We start from the raw sequence: 21,175 nt of genomic DNA, 5'->3' as shown, positions 1-21,175 counted from the left end.
TGTAAGTAATCAAGTAAAACAGGATGAATCACTTAAATACCTTTCACCTTCAACAAAAGATGCTGCTACAAGTATTTGACTAATTTTCAAATTAACAGGAATTAGGAACTAAGAAGAAAAGATCACTTGAGGCTAGGAAAATTAGTTCTTCAATAACTCAAATTGCTGGGGGATGAGAAGATGAAGGAATGGGTTAAACAAATGCTAAAAGCAGTGGATAAGGCAAAAACACAAAAACAGCATCATTCACTTCTTTTTTGCTATTAGTGGCATTTCAGAGGAAAATAGTGGGACTCTGAAAGCAGCGAAGAATATTTTTAAATTTTTAGCAGACTAGCGATATTATCAAAGCAATATTTTACAAAAAAAAAAATTTTGGTACCAAATGCAAGACAGAATGAAAATGACAAACCTATTAATATGAGCTGTAATTATTCTAGTATGTAATAATAAACTAAAGACACGTCTAAGAATTGAATGCAAGAGTAACTAGAAATAAAGTGGTTTGGAGTTTTTTGTTTTTTGAGACAGGGTCTCACCCTGTCACCCAGGCTGGAGTGCAAATGTGTGATCACGGCTCACTGCAACCTCAACCTCCCAGGCTCAAGCCTCCCACCTCAGCCTCCTGAGTAATTGGGACCATGAGCATGCCACCATGCCTGGCTAACTTTTTAATTTTTTTGTAGAATGGGGTCCCACTATTTTGCCCAGGCTGTTCTCAAATTCCTGGGTTCAAGTGATCCTCTACCTCAGCTGGGATTACAGACATGAGCCACAGCACCTGGCCACAGAAATAAAATGTCTTTAAGATTTCAGAGCAAATTGTATACTAAGCGAGGCAGAGAGAAGTCACAGGATTCAAGCATAAAGATAACAATGCCTCAAAATATAAAAACCATGATTGGCCTGGGGGGAAAAAAAAAAAATCAAACTGATCAATAGGTGAGAGTTTTAGACACATATTAAATCTGAGGTAATGACAGACCTTCCAAATTGAAGGATCAGCCAGCAGATGGAAGTAACAATTTCAAAAAGTCACTGGTCAAGAAAGTTAAATTAAGGAAAGTATTACATGACCCCTAAGCAAGCAGACCCAAGCCATATTCTTCAATAGCCTCTTTAGCAGTAATAAAGATATTTCAATCTTTTTAAAAATAAGAAAAAAAATGCACTGGTCTAGTCCTAACTAGGATCATGAAAATGGAAAATATATACAAGAGACAGACTGTAAAAACTGAGCCTTCTGACAGAAGATGAGTGAAACGGCAGGAAGTAACAACAGACAAAATCACTCAGGCCAAAACCTTAGAAGTCATTCTTCACTATCACCTCTCCCCTCCACACTAACACCAAGCCCTATCTAACTCACTCTTTGTATACTCAAACTCATTCTCTCATTGTCAACATCTAATTTCAGGCCCTTGTTCTTTGACTTGAATTCTAGCAAAGTCTTCCAACCATCCTTTGCTCCACTCTCCCCACTGCTACCAAGGTAAAAATTTAAAATAGCAGTGTAATTCCAGCGACTGCTGTGTTGCTTAAACTCCTTCCCTGGCTCCCCAGTCTTCAGGTATACAAGGCCCTTTTAAGATGGGGCCTCTATCTACTTCTCAATATCCCTTCTTCATTCCAGCTCTGATTCCCAAATACCACAACTCTTACTGTATTTCTCACAGAGCAGTTACTCCAGACAATCTGTACTGGTAGCACCTGGATTGCACTAATTAAAAAGCTCAATCCTGGGTCCCAGAATATACCCACTGAACTATCATCTCCAGAGATGGACTAAGAAATCACACCAAGTAACTCTTATCCTCAGTGCCCATTTCTTTACTCTCTTACTTGATAATGCCTAATTGTTTTAAAAGATTGAACACAGTCTTATCACTTCTAAAAAGTCTTCCCTATCAAATCCTTCTCTTCCCTACCTCCCATCACCATTGCTCTAAAGTAGCCAATACTTATCTTTATCATCATATTGATCTGCATCCAGCCTCCCTACCTCATCCCCACCTAGAAAAGTTGTTTTACTTAGGACAGAGAGTGAATTTCACTAGCCACTGTATGTTGATAGCCCAGCAAAGGGCCTTGCACATACTAGTCACTTAAAAGTTTGCTAATTAAATGAATGCAAACATTTCATCTTGTTTTCAAAGAATGAAAATATACCTTCATCTGCATCTGTTGAGTCTCTTGATAACTGACATGTATTTTGTTTTGAAATACATTATGTTCCTTTTCTAATGTTCCAATCCGATCTTTCATCCTTGCTATAACCACATTGCTTCTTTCTTTCTCTGACATCATTTCCTAAAAGAATATCCCAGAAATTTAAAAACTTGTTATTTAATAAGTATCATAAGCCTGCAACAATGATAAACAATGATGTTATGTAACATCAGTAAAATAATCACGAATGATAAAACATTAAGTACTTGCTTTAAAAAAGCTAGGTCAAAAGATTTCAAAAACAGTCTTCTGCATCTCATCTGCTCTTCACACCAATTCCCTTCATAATCACTTTGCCACTGTTTTACTACTAATTCAAATGCATTTTCTAGTTTATTATAAGTTAAAGACTATGAACCTAAAATAAATCCTACATTCTAACTTGATTACACGAAAGAACATTTTAAAGCACAATAGTTCCTTCTCTATCATTCCCAGGTACATTCTCTTTCAGGGAAAAAAGGCCTAGAAGGAAATAAAAGTCTCTTTCCTAAGGGAAGAAATAGGGATAAGATGTCTACAGTAGAGTCAAAGTTTCAAACAAGGGAAAGTAAAAATCAGAAAGCAGTTTTATCATCTTCCTAAGTCAAATCTTTTTTTTTTTTTTTTTTTTTTTTTCCCTGAGATGGAGTCCCGCTCCATTGCCCAGGCTGGAGTGCAGTGGCGCAATCTCAGCTCACTACAAGCTCCCGCTCCCAGGTTCACACCATTCTCCTGCCTCAGCCTCCCAAGTAGCTGAGACTACAGGCGCCCGCCGCCATGCCCGGCTAATTTTTTTTGTATTTTTAGTAGAGACGGGGTTTCACCGTGTTAGCCAGGATGGTCTTGATCTCCTGACCTCGTGATCTGCCCGCCTCAGCCTCCTAAAGTGTTGGGATTACAGGCGTGAGCCACCGCAACTGGCCCCTAAGTCAAATCTTAAATGAGGGATTTCATTTTGTTTTGCTGGTACTATGAACTCCTAGAACAAATATTAATTATCGAAGTACATGAAAGCCAAGCAATTTTAAAATCAGCTGCAGGTATGATTAGGACTAATCATGTCCCTGCTCTAAAGCAACTTTTCGACAAAATTTGAGATATTACATAATTTATGTTTGCCTGAGTTTATTCATTCATCTTCACAAATTGTTATACTCCTGTATGACATACTTAGAAGTATATACATCGTAAGTACACAGCTCAATGAATTATCAAATTAGTTATCCTAATTTTTTTAAATACAGTCATATAGTCACATAAAACTGTAAGTTTCTAATTTTATTAACAACTTTAATCTTGCCAACTTTTTCCATTGACTTTTTTTATTTACTTCAAATTCACATAAAGGATTTATATTCAAACAAGGTCATTCATTCTTACAATGTCATCAAGTGGCTAGGTGAACGACTAGTAAATAAACATCATGTACTCTACTGCATTTAATCCCTAGAAAGAGAAACAAGCACTTCAGGAATAATGAAACCATATTTTCTATAGTTTCAATTCCGTTCTCTCAGTTTCATGATGTTTTAAAGATTGGCTTTTCCAGTATTTTTTACTATTAACCTCTGAGAGTAATATTTCTGAGATTTGAAGAACTAGACAAAAAATTATATTTATCACAAGAAGCTCCATAAATAAATTACTTATGTTAAGAGTTTCACATTTATTCCATTAATCAGACTCAAACAAGATCACACCAAATTTTGTGTTTCTATAAAGAACAGATCTAGGTCAGATCCAATTAAAACAAATTCCCATGCTTCTGTACAGAATGCTTTTGTTATTCTGAAGTTAGGATATCTGTAAGTACTCTTATTTTAAATAATTCAACTATAGGTTATAATATCACGAAAGAGAGAGACGGCTCTATCTACTCTCCCAAAACTCTAAAAGAAAGTTACTTTAGTTGGATATAAATTATAAATAATTAAACTACTGACAATAGATAATTTCTAAAATCTTTCTGATTTGCGAAGTATATCCTTCATACATAAGAATGTCTTCACCTGGGTTAACTGCTTACACCGATCCTTTGTAGCAGCAGCATCTTCCTTCACAGCAGCAAGTAACTTGTCCTTTTCTTGAAGCTGATGTACGAGCGTAGTCAATTCTCCCTTACTTGACTGCAATTGAGAAAGCAACGCAGAATTAGTAATAGTTACCAAGGGCTAATAAAAAGTATGAAAATGGGGCTGGGCGCCGTGGCTCACGCCTATAATCCCAGCACCTTGGGAGGCCGAGGCGTGCGGATCACAAGGTCAGGAGATCGAGACCATCCTGGCTAACACAGTGAAACCCCGTCTCTACTAAAAATACAAAAAAAAAAAAAATGAGCCGGGCATGGTGGCGGGCGCCTATAGTCCCAGCTACTCAGGAAGCTGAGGCAGGAGAATGGCGTGAACCCGGGGGGCGGAGCTTGCAGTGAGCCGAGATCGTGCCACTGCACTCCAGCCTGGGCAACAGAGCGAGACTCCGTCTCAAAAAGAAAAAAAAAAGTATGAAAATGAAATGTGGCACCTATACACCATGGAATACTATGCAGCCATATAAAAGGGTAAGTTCATGTCCTTTGCAGGGACATAGATGAAGCTCGAAACCATCATTCTCAGCAAACGAACACCAGAACAGAAAACCAAACACTGCATGTTCTCACTCATAAGTGGGAGTTGAACAATGGGAACACATGGACACAGAAAGGGGAACATGGACACAGGAAGGGGAACATGCCTGTCGGCGGGTGGGAGGATAGGGGAGGGATAGCATTAGGAGAAACACCTAATGTAGATGACGGGCTGAGGGGTGCAGCAAACCACCATGGCATGTGTATACCTATGTAACAAACCTGCACGTTCTGCACATGTATCCCAGAACTTAAAGTATAAGAAAAATAAAATAAAAAATAAAAGGTGCTAAGATTTAAGAAATTATGAAAATAAAGTATCTAACATTAAGTGTTCCTGGGTCAATGCAGAGTTCTGTATTACATAAAAAGTAAAATAACTGCCAAATACTGATCAGTGAAATATTCAGAAAAATCTCTTTAAAGTTGTATATTCTGAAATTTCCAACTAGATACATATCAATCAAAAAACAGATTTTTACGAAGAATTATGGGAATTCTAGTTTTAAACTCAGAGTCAAGACAGTAATTTCCTCCTTCTCCTACCAGATCGAAAGAGACAATGTGAAACCAAAATGTAAGCTGCTATGAATGAAACAGTAACCTATAATCTCAAAGCATCTGAGGAAAGATCACCAAATACAGTAAAAATCAAAATCAGATGCTCCACGACCCCATCAGAATACACCCATGGCTATAGAGGTGCCATAAATGTGTAGTTCTCTGAAATTAACAGGCACATCCTGAAAGGTAAAACCAGCAATCCCCAATTTGACATGGGAAACAACAAACAAGTGCAAAGATTGAAACTTTCTCAGAAGGTCTCAAGAAGGAAAAAAAAAAGTCACAGATAAAATCACACATCTCAAGCAGGAAAAAAATCACTCAAAGGGAGCAACTAGCCAGTGAGGCAGTCAAAAGATTCTCTAGAGGGAGGCCCTAAGTCTCTTATCTGAAAAGCAGCGAAGGCTAAAAAAACTCATTTTACATACACAGTCCCCAAGGAGAACACCAGTCAGCCTTGACCCTTTAGTAATACCAAGCCTTAGCACAAAGATGATCCAAGAAAAACACCCCTCATTGGAAGAACAGTAGTAAATAAAATAAAATAGAATAAAACAAAACAGGATCTACACTAGATATCAAAAAAATGAAAATAAGAAAAACACAAATAACAAGTGAAGAAAAATCACCAGAAAAAGGTTATCAAACAGCAGATAAAAATTGTGATTAAAAATCTAATATAGGAGTCATCTCTGGAAAATAAAAGAGCTCAGAGAAAAGATAACACAAAATGAGATGAAATGTGAGCTGGCAAAACTAAAGTGGAAGCAAAAGCAACACCATCCCAGAAATATACTATAGTTAGAAACAGCAAACAGAAAAGCACATGCCGCTGTAAACACAGTAAGGGCCACAGAGTACATGGTAGAGAGAAGTAAATAAAAAGGAGAAATAAAGTTTTCTTTGGTAATGTGTTAGGTTTTTTTTGTTGTTAAAGATATGAAAGATAATGAAGGTAGCCAGAGGAGAGCCCACATGTATTTAACTGATCTCCATTATTTTACTTATTTCAAGAACATTACATATAACTTCCCAGTAATAAAAGCTGACTTGAATCTAATGATTAAAAAGACATACTGTATCCAAGGTAAGTTTAACAGAGCAGTCAACATCAAGCCATATTATAGTACAATTACTGAATGCCAAAGAAACTGAATCCCTTGATGTGTGTAGAGTCGGTCAGACACTGAAAAAAATCCAGTAAATAATAAAAATGTGATTGATTATTCAAAGAATGTTTTATTGTGAGAGTGCAGTTTAACAAAAATATATGAAAAGGGTGCAAAATGCAGGCTGGCTTCAGACCTCTACCCAGCAATATGAATAAAGAGAACAGTGAAACAACAAATGCATAAAATGTTTCAAGGAAAGAAAATGAAACTCTGGAATGTTATACCCTACCAAACTATTATTTAAGTATAAATACAACAAAAGCATGTTAACTTGCCAAAATTTGGAAAATTTCTTGAAGAAATCCCAGGAAAAGCAACTTCAGCTAACCAAGAGATGAATAAAGAAGCTATGACAAAAATACTAATATTGAGATCTGGACCTACCATTAAACTATAAAACTAAAACATGAAAATTATAATCACAGAAGAGATGTTAAATATTACAAGTATCTGACAAACAGAAAAACTATTATTAACAAAAGTTGAGAGGGGTAGAAGAAAGCAGCTAGGGGAAAAAAATTTAAGTGGTATAACAGTAGTTCCTCCTGCTACGCAGCATGAGGCCCAAATTGTTAATAATTTAAAGTTTAAAATATAACTGAAGCAAGTATATTTAAACGTCAATAATAAATTAATAATTAAACATTTTACTAATAATTATATTAATAGTTTATATTTTTCAGCATTTATTATATGCTAGGGACTCTAAGCACCTAACATGCACTATCATTTAATTCTCAAAACTTGGTCACTCCCATTTTAGACACAGGAAAACTGAGGCATTAAAGCTAAGAAACTTACCTAAGGCCACAAAGCTGCAATTGGCAGAGTCCAGATTTGAATTCAGGAAGTCTGACTCCAGAGCTCAGGATCTTAAGTACACTCTCAAGTGCCTCATAACTCGAATACAAGGGCACGTGTGCACTCACACAACATAACATCTCTGCTCCAACCCTTCTAGCTTCTGCTCTGTTTTCCCCTTCCCACCTAAGCTTATTCATAGCGGACACTCGCTGTCACTTTTCCCATTCATTTGGTACTTATTTATAATCTTGTATTGCAATGAAACTGCTTTTACTAAGGATATCAAACTCATCTCTAAAGCATGTTACTGTTGATCATTCAAACTCAAAGTTTCTGTGATTCCACTATCTCCTGGTGTTCCTCCCACTTCACGTCTCTTCAGTATCTTTTCTGGTGATTTTCCTTGCCCTTTACTTGTTGGTGTTTCCTGGGGTTCATTCTTGAGCCTTCTATCACCTCTCACATCCTCCCTGATCTAATATACATCTACCATATGTACTGATGATAGTGGATTATCTTCCTCTATCACTCCCATTGTAGCCTTTCTTCTACTCCAGAGAAATATGTTTTTAATTGTAAAATGACTATATCCACTTAAATGGCACAAGGGACACCTAAAACAGCTTTCTGAAATTTCTCAATCCTCTACTCTCTACAAAGTGTTCACAAAAACCACACTCACCACAACCTATCCAGTTACTCAAGAGAGAAAACAAGCAGTCACCATGGACTCTTCTTTAGCCACTACATACAACTGCTCAGCAAATCCCTTAACTCTTCTATCCTATGCCAGTGCCCTGTATTTATCTTTCCCTTGCTCTAAAGTGGTCTTTATTCGGCACAAGGATTCAATTACCTCTGAGACTTTGAACAATCTGTGAAAAGGTCTGACCAACTCAGTTCTAAGGCAGGAAAAGGGAGAAATTAAACTTACCTAGTCTTACTCAGATACAGGAGACCTACAAAGGCAGAGTTCCTTCAGTAGAGAATAGAACCGCCCCATGAGAAACCAAAAACAAAAAGATTTTAATTTAAAACCAAATGGCTCCAAGGAAAAGGGGAAAAACATCAACAGTTTCAAAACACTTGCTCCATGCTATCTTTAACAGTTTCCAACTTCTTCCAAGGCCTGCCTAAAATAGACAAAGGGTAGTCTGATTTACCACCCAGACTCTAGAGTTCAAAGCTGTCTCAGACAATAAAATGATTACTCTTGCCCCCATAAGCTACCAGGAACATCTTTAATTAGAAGAGAGACACTTAAAGCAATTATTTTTAATCTTAAAAAGCATTAACTCTAAACAGCAATATAGTAACACAGTAACTTCAGCAAGGTTCTTTCCTGCTAGGAGCTGTTCTCAATCCCCACATATAACTAACAACTTTTTAAAGAAAAAATTAAACCATTGAAGGTTTGAAAGTAGTTGAAAGGTTATGGGAAAAGTAGTCACCCAATTACAATAAAATAAACCAAAGGACAAATTCTTTAATCAATATCAAGGCTAAGCACCATGGCTCACACCTGTAATCCTAGCACTTTGGGAGGCCAACGCAGGAGGACTGATTGAGCTCAGGAGCTTGAAACCAGCATGGGCAACACGGTGAAACTCCATCTCTACAAAAAATACAAAAACTAGCCAGGCATTGCTTGTGGTCCCAGCTACTCAGGAGACTGAGACGGGAGGATCGCTTGAGCCCAAGAGGTGAAGGTTGCGGTGAGCAGAGATCGCACCACTGCACTCCAGCCTGGGTGACAGGGCCAGACCTCATCTCAAAAAAATAAAAATAAAAATAATCAAGAAAGTTCCTTGCAACAAAACACCTGTCTTCGTATTTAAAGTCACATTTATCGTATTTACTGATTACCTTTTTACTCTGGGCCATTGCTGGCATCACATGGAGACTATCTAATAAGCATGCTACATCGTAAAATTGCCACAGATTTGTAAAATGCACTGTCAATAGAAGTATGACAGACTTATAATGCTACAATAAATGCTATGGCAAAAACATCCAGACGGTTGTAAGAAAGAATAGAAGGACAAACAATTTAGACTGTGAATTCAGGTTAGCCTTATATGAGAAAATGACATTTAAGTGGAGACTTGAAGGAGGAATTGGGCATAGAAAGAAATTGGAGGGGAGGGTTTGGGAGGAAAGGGGAGACAGGACAGACAGAAGAAAAAAATCTGATATGAGAGAAGAATCAGAGAAGACTCCATATGGGTGAAATTTAGTGAAGAAATAAGAAAAAATGTCATTAGATGAGGCTGCAGAGACAGGCAGGACATAGACCTGTTAAGGAATCTGGATTTATGTTTTAACTGCAAAACAGAAAAACACCAAAGGGTTTTTAAAGCAGTAATATAACCTAATTTATCTCTTACAGGTCACTTTACAGTTATGTGGGGGAAAAAAACAAAATTAGAGGACTAAGAAGAAAAGCAGAAACATCAATTTGGAGACTACTGCAGGTAATCAGGTGAGAGGTAATGGTCTAGACTAGTCTAAGAAAAAATCAAACCACTGAAGGTTTGAAAGTAGTTGAAAGGTTATGGGAAAAGAGGTGTGCATGTGTGTGTTTTTAGAATAAAGGCAGTTAAATGCACCATAGCATTTAAATGACAGTTAAATGCTAATATTGAATAGCAGACACCACATCACTTTATTTTACATAGGTAACCCTTGAAAACTTCACCTTTCCCAGTACGACATAGTACATATGATATTATAGTGAATATGACCCATAATATAGATGTTAACTGCATGGGGTTTTTATTTTACAATTTTTTTTTAAATCAGCCATAGCAGTGACTATGCCTTTCAAATTATTTCTTTTAGAAAAGTAAACACAACATACACACACTCCCACGACAACAGCCCTGAAGTTCTTTGAACGGTGTGATCTTCAGTCACAAAAACAGTTCATATATGCTATCCAGAAATCACCTGACTTTGACTTTAGCACTTCTGGTCAGAGCAAAGCACAGTCCAGTTTAGCCAAGGGCCAAATGACTTTAAAAGTAATATAAATCTGGCTAGGCGCGGTGGCTCACGCTTGTAATCCCAGCACTTTGGGAGGCCGAGGCGGGTGGATTACGAGGTCAGGAGATCACGACCATCCTGGCTAACACGGTGAAACCCCATCTCTACTAAAAATACAAAAATTAGCCAGGCATGGTGGTGCATGCCTGTAATGCCAGCTACTCTGGAGGCTGAGGCATGAGAATTGCTTGAACCCAGGAGGCGGAGGCTGCAGTGAGCCAAGATCACACCACTGCACTCCAGCCTGGGAGACAGAGAAAGACTGTCTCAAAAAAAAAAAAAAAAAAAAAGTAATATAAATCATCTTATTTTAAGCAATTGGCTCTGTCAAAGGATCAGATGACATCAGATGACATTTTAAATAAGTGAATTGATTAGTGTGAATATATGATATGGTTTGGCTGTGTACCCACCCAAATCTCATCTTGAATTGTAGCTCCCATAATTCCCACATGTTATGGGAGAGACTTGGTGGGAGATAATTGAATCATGAGGGCAGTTTCCCCCATACTGTTCTCCTGGTAGTGAATAAGTCTCACAAGATCTGAGGGTTTTAAAAGGGGAAATCCCTTTCATTTGGTTCTCATTCCCTCTTCCCTGCTGCCATGTAAGACATGCCTTTCACCTTCTGCCATGATTGTGAGGGCAGCCACATGAAACTGTGAGTCCATTAAACCTCTTTTTCTTTATAAATTACCAGTCTCAGGTATGTCTTTATCAGCAACGTGAAAATAGACTAATACAGTAAATTGGTACCAGGAGTGAGGAACTGCTGTAAAGATACCCAAAAACGTGGACGTGACTTTGGAACTGGGTAACAGGCAGAAGTTAGAACAGTTTGGAGGGCTCAGAAGAAGACGGGAAGATGTGGGAGTTTTGAACTTCCTAGAGACTTGCTGAATAGCTTTGCTGATAATGACACAGGCAATGAAATCCAGGATGAGGTCATTTCAGATGGAGATGAGGAACATGTTGGGAACTGGAGTAAACATGACTCTTGATATGTTTTAGCAAAAAGACTGGTGGCATTATGCACCTGTCCTAGAGATCTGAGGGAGACCTGAGGGAGATGATTTCGGGTCTCTGGTGGAAGAAATTTCTAAGAAGCAAAGCACTCAAGAGGTGACTTGGGTGCTATTAACAGCATTCAGTTTTAAGAGGGAAAAAGAGAATAAAAGTTTGGAAAATTTGCAGCCTGATGATGCAATAGAAAAGAAAAACCCACTTTCTGAGGAGAAATTCAAGCCAGCACAGAAATTTGTGCCAGCGGCAGAAGTAATGAGGAACCAAATGTAAATCATCAAAACAATGGAGAAAATGTCTCCAGGGCATGTCAAAGACCTTTGCAGCAGGGCCCTCCTATCATGGGCTGGAGACCTAGGAATTAAAAATGGTTTCCTGGGCAGGGCCCAGGGCCCCCCTGCTGTATGTAGCCTAGGGACTTAGTGTCCTGCATCCCAGCCACTCTAGGCATGGATAAAAGAGACCAAAGTACAGCATGGGCCGTGGTTTCAGAGGGTGCAAGCCCCAAGCCTTAGCAGCTTCCACATAGTGTTGAGCCTGAGGGTGCACAGAAGTCAAAATTTGAGTTTTGGGAAATCTCTGCCTAGACTTCAGAGGATGTATGGAAACACCTGGATGTCCAGGCAGAAGTTTGCCGCAGGGGCGGGGCCCTCATGGAGAACCTCTGCTAGGGTAGTGAGGAAGGGAAATGTGAGGTTGAAACCTCCACACGAAGTCCCCACTGAAGCACTGCCTAGTGGAGATGTGAGAAGATGGCCACCATCCTCCAGATCCCAGAATGGTAGATCCACTGACAGCTTGTACCGTGAGCCTAGAAAAGCCACAGACTCTCAACGCCAGCCCATGAAAGCAACCTGAAGGGAGGCTGTACCCTGCAAAGCAACAGGGGCGGAGTTGCCCAAGACTATGGGAACCCACCTTTTGAATCAGTGTGACCTGGATGTGAGACATGGAGTCAAAGGAGATCATTTTCGAGCTTCAATATTTGACTACCCCACTGGATTTCAGATTCGCATGGGGCCTGTCGCCCTTTTATTTTGGCCAATTTCTCCCATTTGGGTGACTGTATTTTCCCAATGCCTGTACCCCATTGTATCTAGGAGGTAACTAAGTTGCTTCTGATATTACAGGCTCATAGGCGGAAGGGACTTGCCTTGTCTCGGATAAGACTTTGGACTGTGGACTTCTGAATTAATGCTGAAATGAATTAACACTTTGGGGGACCAGTAGGAGAGCATGATTGGTTTTGAAATGTGACATGAGATTTGGGAGGGTCCAGAGAGGAATGTTATGGTTTGGCTGTGACCCCACCCAAATCTCATCCTGAATGGTAGCTCCCATAATTCCCATGTGTTGTGGGAGGGACCTGGTGGGAGATAACTGAATCATGGGGGCGATTTCCCCCATATTGTTCTCATGGTAGTAAATAAGCCTTACAAGGTCTGATGGTTTTATAAGAGGAAACCCCTTTCGCTTGGTTCTCATTCTCTCTTCCCTGCCACCACGTAAGACGTGCCTTTCACCTTCCACTAGGATTGTGAGGCCTCCCCAGCCACCAGAACTGTGAGTCATTTAAACTTTTTCTTTATAAATTACCCAGTCTCAGGTATCTCTTTATCAGCGGCATGAAAATGGACTAATACAATATATGAAGTAATTTCTGAAGGCATTCCACACTATATGTTCTGAGATGTTAAGGACGGGAGTAGATATTAATTGCTCTGGCTAAAGTCTTCTTTGGTGAACTTCTAATGACCGGTCACAAATATGCCCACAATCAAAAAACATGCTTACCTTCTTTAAAGCATCTTGTATCACACCAGACTTCTCCTTTAGCAGATCTACGACACAAAGAGCCTCATCTTCAGAAAACATCATAGTCTTCAAGGACAGAAGAAAATCTTTAAACTTCACTTCAGCATTTTCTTAATTTGAAAAAAAAAAAAAAAGAGTTGGCATTAAAAAAACACAAGTAGTAACTTCAGCAAAGGTAAGCATGAAGAATTCATGGCCCAGAAAGTCAATAACCAAAAGAAAACAGATATATACTTCAGGTCAAATAAAACAAATACTCCAGTCAATAGGAAAAAAAAAGGGTTTATCATCTATAATACGGAATAATTACATTAGCTAAAAGTTTGCTCAAATTGCAAAATACTAAAATGCCAATATACCCTCACTTTAAAAAAAATCATTTAGGTGTCCAGTATGTGCTAATATCTGCACTATTATATTAACAATAATCTCAATGAACTTTAATAATCCTTGCACACTGACAACCAACTGTGAAAAACAAAATAATCCTGAGAGATATATAAGCCAAATTCCACACATGAGAAAATAAGTTCTGAGATAATTATAAAAAGGAAACCTGATTCTATGAAGATCAAATATAGGCAAACCATCCTGACATTTTAAAAATCCATGCATCAAGCACCTCCTGACCCATCCACCCTTATTTTCCCAAGGTTCTCGTATTAGGCATTAACAACCTCTTCTTAAAAAGAAACTGCCACCCATCAGACTCAAAGGAGCCTAGGGTTTTTAATACTTCAGCTAAATTATAAGTTTTAAAAGGTAGTTGTGTACATATGTGGAAACAGGAGATATGTGGGAACTCTGAACTTTGCAATGAATTTTGCTGTGAACCTAAAACTACTCTTAAAAGTCTATTAAAGAAAAAAAAAACAGCTATGAATTAGCCAAGAAACCTCACAGGAGACAGTAGTAGCTGGAAAATCATCATCAGATAGCAAAATAGCTGTAGGACCTTTAATAAGTCAAATTCAAGTTCCAGATCTAAAAAACTGAGGAGGCTGGACTAAAAGACTACCAATAAATCTTCTATTATGAGGATTTGATTCTTTTGCAATGCATTGTTTCTATAAGAAAATGAAATATATGACTCCATCAGAACTCAGAAATGTGTTTTTATAGTACAACGAAGACTATAAATCCCATACATTATTACCTTTGTCAGTTTCAGTCTTCAGTTTTTTAGTCCCAGATTTCTGAATCCCTTCTACTTGGTCAGGTTTAAGCAAATCAATAACCTCTCTCTTATCCACCACAGGACTTGAGTCAGCATTATCCATCAAAGGAATATATGCAGTTGCATGAATAAGGGGTTCATCTACGAAGACTGCAATTTAAGTTCAACAAAATCGTAATTAGAATATTTACAAAACAGAGTAAATGACATGCAAGCATACTTTAATGATAAATGCAGTTATTTTGAAACCTCTAATAGTAGTTCAAATTGGTTCTAAATTCCTATTTCATCATTTAACAAGTCAAAACACTCATTCTAATGAAGCAGTACCAGCTCAATAGCCTTATTTTATAGTAAATCATTTAAGTTCTCTAAAAATGTATAGCGTATCTCCTCTAATGGTATCTAAAAACTTTTTACGCATCCTTAGGTCTCATTTAATTTTTGTTTTAATATAAGAATTATTTCCACTTAATTAGTGCTCAAGGAAAACTATTAGTTTTTATTTATGTTGGTACTGTACCAACTTATTGTAGTTGATAATTTTTAATCAAGTTCTTTGTACTTGCTAAGTGCAAAAATCACACTGTTCCTAGCAGACAGCTTCTCGTTTCTCAATAGTTATGCCTCTAATTTCTATGGCACATGTACACTTGCTAAAACTTCCAAAATAACATTAAAAGTGAAAGAAGGAAGCCTCTTTATTTTGTTCCTAATTGTAATGGGAAGAATTTAAAGAGTTTGAACATAAAGTCTAACGTCTGCTGGTTAGAGATACAAACTTCCACACCCAGATGAAAATCTCTTTTCTTTTCATTCCTACCTTTTAAAAAGAACTTTTGTACTTATATATGTCTCTTCTTTTATTTAAAATTAAAATTGTTTAACATTTAATTTTAACAAATATATTCAGGTAATATTTCTCTCATACCTAATTGATATGTAATAATTTTAAGTTGTTTAGTCTTCACAAATTTCACAGCCAAGCTTTCCCTGGAAAACTGTGAACAAATAAGATTGCTCCATCTCTTATCATTTGATGGCTGCTATATACACATGCGAGTTCTGTTTAGGAATTAATTAGAAATGTATGCTAATGCCAGATCTAGCTAATGTCCTTAAGCATAATCTTTAAATGATATTAAAAAGTACAAATATTTCAAGAATGTTTTTCTTTTATGGTCTGTATGCTATTTATTTTTTTCAAAACTGAGTTAAGAATATTTATAAATGCTTTGCCCTTTGTAAATGGTATATAAACTTTTTCACCTCAAATGTACACTCTGCCCATCTGTCAAAGCACTACAAAGTCATAAGGCTAAAGATAATTTTAGACCTGCATTAGTATTATAGTTGTCATTAGCACACATTAAACTGGGAGCTAAAGAGTGTGTGAGATTTCCAGGGTCCTTGTGCTGGTGTACTTCTTTAGAATTAGCATTACAAAAATACATATCTAAACATCTCACCATTTTCTGTCTTTTGTTTCTTTGATGAAGCTTTCTTCTTCCCTGATCCACTTTCTTGTTTAGTCTCTTGGTGGAGGGGTAATGCTTCTTGCCTTTTTGATGGTACTATGAGAGTTTCCACCTTTTTATCCTGGTCATCTTTATTAAACACAAATGAAAAAAATAATTGCAGCAAACAATGAACATAACAGAAAAGATGCAATCATTGAGTAATTCCCAGAATGCTTTACCACTAAAAATTTAAAGTGTGACATATAACACTCTTACTAATAACTTATTCTAGCTTTCTTACTCCACTACACCAGCTCTTCAATGTACTTACTCCTCCTTTCCCATTCCTCAGCTATTTTCAACCCTACTGAGCCAATAGGCATGATCAAGTCTCTATCATCTAAAAAAAGAAACAGCAAGGTACAGTTGCTCACACCTGTAATCCCAGCACTTTGGGAGGCTGAGGCAGGCAGATCATCTGAACCCAGTAGTTCCAGACGAGCCTGGGCAACGTGGTGAAACCCAATCTCTATAAAACCCCATCTCTATGAAAAAAATAAAAAAATTAGCCAGGTGTGGTGGCACACACCTGTAGTTCTGGCTACTCTGGGGCTGAGGTGGGAGGACAGCTTAAGCCCCGGAGGTTGAAGCTGCAGTAAGCCAAGATCGCACTATTCACTCAAGCCTAAGCAACAGAGCAAGACCCTGTCAAAAGAAAAGAAAGAAAAGAAAAGAAAAGAAAAGAAAAGAAAAGAAAAGAAAAGAAAAGAAAAGAAAAGAAAAGAAAAGTAAAGAAAAAGAAAGAAAGAAAGAGAGAAAGAGAGAGACAGAAAGAGAAAGGAAAGAAAGAGGAAAAAGAAAAAGAAAAGGGAAGGAAAAGAAGGGAAGGAAGGAAGAGAAAATCCTTCCCCATCACCATAATTCCCAGCATCCCACATACATTTCCTTACATATTGACAAAGTACTCTTAGTTCCTTTTCTACCAATCATTCCTCAACTAATTGCAACCTGATTTTTATCTCTTTCATTCCATGAAAGGATTAACTCAGATCCCCCAGTGTCCCAAATGCCATATTCTACAAATACCCATTAATCCTTATTTGACTACTCTGGCATTTTATACTTCTGGTCTCTACCCCTTTCTTAAAATTCTCTCCTCTCTATTTTGTTCAGTAAAATATGGCAGTGACAAAAAGACAAATATTATATAATTTCACTTATATGACATTCCCAGAGTAGTCAAATTCATAAAGACAGAAAGCAGAAGGGTAATTGTCGAGATATGCGGGAAGGTGGAGGGACAGGGGAAAACAGGGAGGCAGGTAGAATGGGGAATTAGTGTATAATGCGTACAGAGTTTCATTTAGAAAAGATGAAGAGTTCTGGACTTGGCTAGTGGTGATGATTATATGAGAATGTGAATGTACTTACCACCACACGACTATACACTTAAAAGTTGTTAAAATGGTAAATTTCATGCTATATGTAATTTGCCACAATAAAAATAAAATAAATTATCTCCTATCAGCTCCCATGATAATTCTCTTCTTACACTTGAAATATTCCTTTGCAGTATCCTTTGGGAACTGCTTCTACTGAATGCTGCTAGTTTTCAGGGTTGGGGCTTCAATTGAAATACTTTCCTTGGATAAGCTATCTACCCCCATGCCTTCTACTACCTTCATGCTTAAGGCTTCTGAATCTACTTTTCTACACTTACATACCCTACTGCATCCTGAGTTGCTCTAGTAGATGGCCCCACAGGTACTGGAAACACAAACTGGGGGTGTTCTCTTCTCCATTCACATCTAGTCTCTCTCCAGTATTACCCATTTTAGTGCTACCAACCATCTGCCAAGCACAAGTTGGCAAACTTTTTCTGCGAAGGGCCAGGTCGTAAAAACTTTAGGCCTTATAGGCCATATGGACTCTGGTACAACTACTCAAGTCTGCTACTGCAGCATGAAAGCCAGTCATAAACATATTATGAATGAGTTAATGAATGTAGCTGCATGTAAAAACACTTTATGAATACTGAGACTTGACTTTTTTTACATTTTTACATTTCTCAAAATATTATTCTATTTCCCAACCATTTAAAATGTAAAAACTATTCTTGGTTCATGGGCATAAGAAAAGGAAGTGAGCTACATGTGGCTCACAGGTTGCAGTCTGCCAACCCCAACCTAACTTAGAACTTGGGAGATCAGCTTTAATCCTGTCTCCTCCTTTATCTGCCACACTTCTATATAGTGAGGTTATTCGTGTCATTCTTACTTTGCATACTTCTCAACTTTGTTTCTTCTGTCACTACCATAGTTCAGGCCTACATCTTCATTTTAGAAAACTACAATAACCTCTTAACTAGTCTGTTGGCATCAAATACCGCCCCATGAAATCTGTTCTTGCTAGCTCTGCCAAAAAATCTTTCTAAAACAGAAATATGACCATGTAACTAAACTGCTTGAAAATCTTCAACAATGGCTAACCTAAGAAGTCCTAGCTCCCTGGCACGGTATCCAAAACCCATCATGATCTAGCCACTGCCATCTTTTCAGCTCTGTTCCCTACCACTCTCTACACCTCACATTGTATGGTTCAACAATACACTGTACTCTTGCAGCTCTGTGCCTTTACATGACATCCTGCCAATGAGGAATGAGACTCCATTATCTGCTTGATGAAGCGATTCAATGCTCAGGCACTGCCTCCTCTGTAAAGCCTTTCCTCCAGCATAAGCAGTAGTTGCTTTAGCTTCTATATTTCCTCTATACTTTCTCTATCTCCTACATAAATCACTTTTTTTTTTTTACTGGCTTACATGTCCTTTTTCCCAACTAAAACATGTAGTGTTTACCCTTACTATGTCTTGATCCTAGCTGACATGCAAATATTTAAAATCCAATATAACCAGGCCGAGCGTGGTGGCTCATGCCTGTAATTTCAGCACTTTGTGAGGCCAAGGCGAGTGGATCATTTGAGGTCAGGAGTTCGAGACCAGTCTGGCCAATTTTGTGAAACCCCATCTCTACTAAAAATGCAAAAATTAGCTGGGTGTGGTAGCACACGCCTGTAATTCCAGCTACTCGGGAGGCTGAGGCAGGAGAATCACTTGAACTTGGGCAGCAGAGGACACACTGAGCCAAGATCGCACCACTGCACTCCAGCCTGGGCGAGACCGTGAGACTCTGTCTCAAAAAAAAAAAAAAAAAAAAAAAATCCAATATAACCTCCTACAAGTTAAGACACACAAACTACTTAATGGTACATACGAGTCCTTTCAAATAAAACAAACTGTTTACAGTTGCACACATCACCACGCCATTTCTCAAGGCTTTTCCACTGTACCTATCAACTCCCTTTCCCTGGAATCTCCCTCCCCCGCCACCCACCCAAAAGACCTAACTAGTACTTACCCAAACTTTAAAAATTTCTGGCATTACATGCTTTAAGTGGTCTACCTTAGAATTCCTACACTGGTTTAGACATATCTAGACCACTACACTAAATCTTTTATAATGACCTATTTGTGTCTACAGCTAACACACGACTACCTTGAAAATGCACTATTCATCTCCGTAGCCCTACTACCTAGCATAATGCCTAGCATAACAGATATATGATAAATGTTAGCAAAATGAAGCAATCAAAGGTGAGAAATGATATCTGATTTTAGCTTTCCACCTTTAATTCTTACCACATCATTTAGAAAGTGAAGTTCATAACTGCTGATATTTACAGGTCCTAAGTGGTTTTAGTAAAATAGTCAAAGTTGGATATTTATAAGATGTATGGGTTTGTTGGGTTTTTTTCTTTTAATTTCTTGTAGAGATGAGGTCTCTCTTTGTTGCCCAGGCTGGTCTAAAACACCTGGCCTCAAGGGGTCCTCCCACTTCAGCCTCCCAATGTGCTAGGATTACAGGCATGAGCCACTGCATCGGGCTCTGAAGTTTAAAGTGCTATTTTATGATCAATACTAACTTCTACCAGCAATTAATGTTAATGAAGCAAACACATAATGAAAAGAATAATCTCGGTTTCAAATTCAGTATTAAACTTCTGTGTATGTACCTAACAGAGTATCTCAATTCCAAGCTCCAAATCATACAATAAAATTAAATAGATTAAATAGATTACAATACCGCTTCCATTTTTAGACTTCTTCTGCCCTGGTTTCTTCTTTGAGGCAGCTGCTTCAGAGGGAGGGGTGGGCTGTTTAGTAACTGGGACAGGTTCTACTTTTTTGCCAGGAATCTTTGATGCATCACTTTCTTTGATGACCTGCTCTTCAAGTACAGGCTTTTGTTTCTTTTCCTTCTTTTTTCTTTCCCTAACACTACTTGAAGTTTCAACCACATTCAATGGAACAGGTACAACTTGATCATCTTCTACTGCCAAAGCATCTGATAATTTAAAGTCTCGAGGTACACTCTCAGAATCAGATTCATGGAGGTTTCCATTCTGGATTTCTTTCTTTTTATTCTTTTTCTTTTCTGCTTTCTTTTTATCTGTTTTGGTAGGAATAAGCTTTTGTTCTCTTTTCTGTTTTGCAAGAACTTCATCATATAATGTTTCTTTCATGAAAAGCCAGAAGAAGAGGAAAATTACTGTAATAACTATTGAAGGAATAAGAACAATAAAATATGCTGACTCATAAAACTCCATGGTACTTTTGTCAATGTGATCCTATAAAACCTAAATAGGGAAGAAGGTAGGGACAAAAAAAAGAACCTGTCAGTCTCATAAAAATTAAAGTCAAAACTGCTGCTCTTTCAAGTGGCATTTCAAATCTAACCTGACCTATAAATCTAAACAGGTTAGTTCTTTAAATCACATTCTTGATTTATTTGCCAACAATTCATACATACTATGAAAAATAAGACTAGTGGTAACTAGAGTAGAACACATCCTTCCATTTCTAAATCATGTGAAAATATCCTAATTGAAGAGAAAAATTTTAAATATTCATTACTTTCTTTTCCCCAAATATCCATTTTTGGTATTTTATTAGTAGTTAATTTTTTTTGTTTATTGTACAGTGTTGATAACTACATGTGAAAATAAAGAGGCACTATTACCAACTCAATGGACATTCATTAAAAGTGTCATATTCTGAAATGCACACACACACAAAAAGAGGTGGTTTATTTACAGATTAAGACCAGTCACAAACTGCTTGCATCTTTACACCAGTGACTATCAGCCTCATGATGCGGTGGGATCTATCAAGGATATAAAAATCTAACATAATCAAAATCCAAATGTTAGGATGTGGCATTTG

General features: G+C 37.7%; 1 protein-coding gene across 23 annotated transcripts in view; it reads right to left on the bottom strand.

Annotated features, from left to right (window-relative positions):
- The window catches only part of KTN1 (kinectin 1), a 104,190-nt gene that overhangs the window by 52,374 nt on the left and 30,641 nt on the right, over positions 1-21,175 (bottom strand). For 16 of the 23 annotated variants that reach the window (XM_077941045.1, XM_077941048.1, XM_077941049.1 and 13 more), the window contains 6 exons: positions 20,037-20,589; positions 15,904-16,041; positions 14,414-14,584; positions 13,237-13,367; positions 4,221-4,337; positions 2,170-2,310 (listed from right to left, as the gene is read on the bottom strand). In XM_077941045.1, the coding sequence (XP_077797171.1) occupies positions 2,170-2,310; positions 4,221-4,337; positions 13,237-13,367; positions 14,414-14,584; positions 15,904-16,041; positions 20,037-20,559 (1,221 nt within the window). In that variant the 5' untranslated portion in view covers positions 20,560-20,589. The remainder of the gene's footprint in view (positions 1-2,169; positions 2,311-4,220; positions 4,338-13,236; positions 13,368-14,413; positions 14,585-15,903; positions 16,042-20,036; positions 20,590-21,175) is intronic. The other 7 variants (XM_077941050.1, XM_077941058.1, XM_015143751.3 and 4 more) reach the window with 1 other exon arrangement.

Source organism: Macaca mulatta, chromosome 7 (assembly GCF_049350105.2).
Source record: "Macaca mulatta isolate MMU2019108-1 chromosome 7, T2T-MMU8v2.0, whole genome shotgun sequence".
Lineage (NCBI taxonomy): Eukaryota > Metazoa > Chordata > Mammalia > Primates > Cercopithecidae > Macaca > Macaca mulatta.
This window is presented reverse-complemented; position numbering and strand designations above follow the sequence as displayed.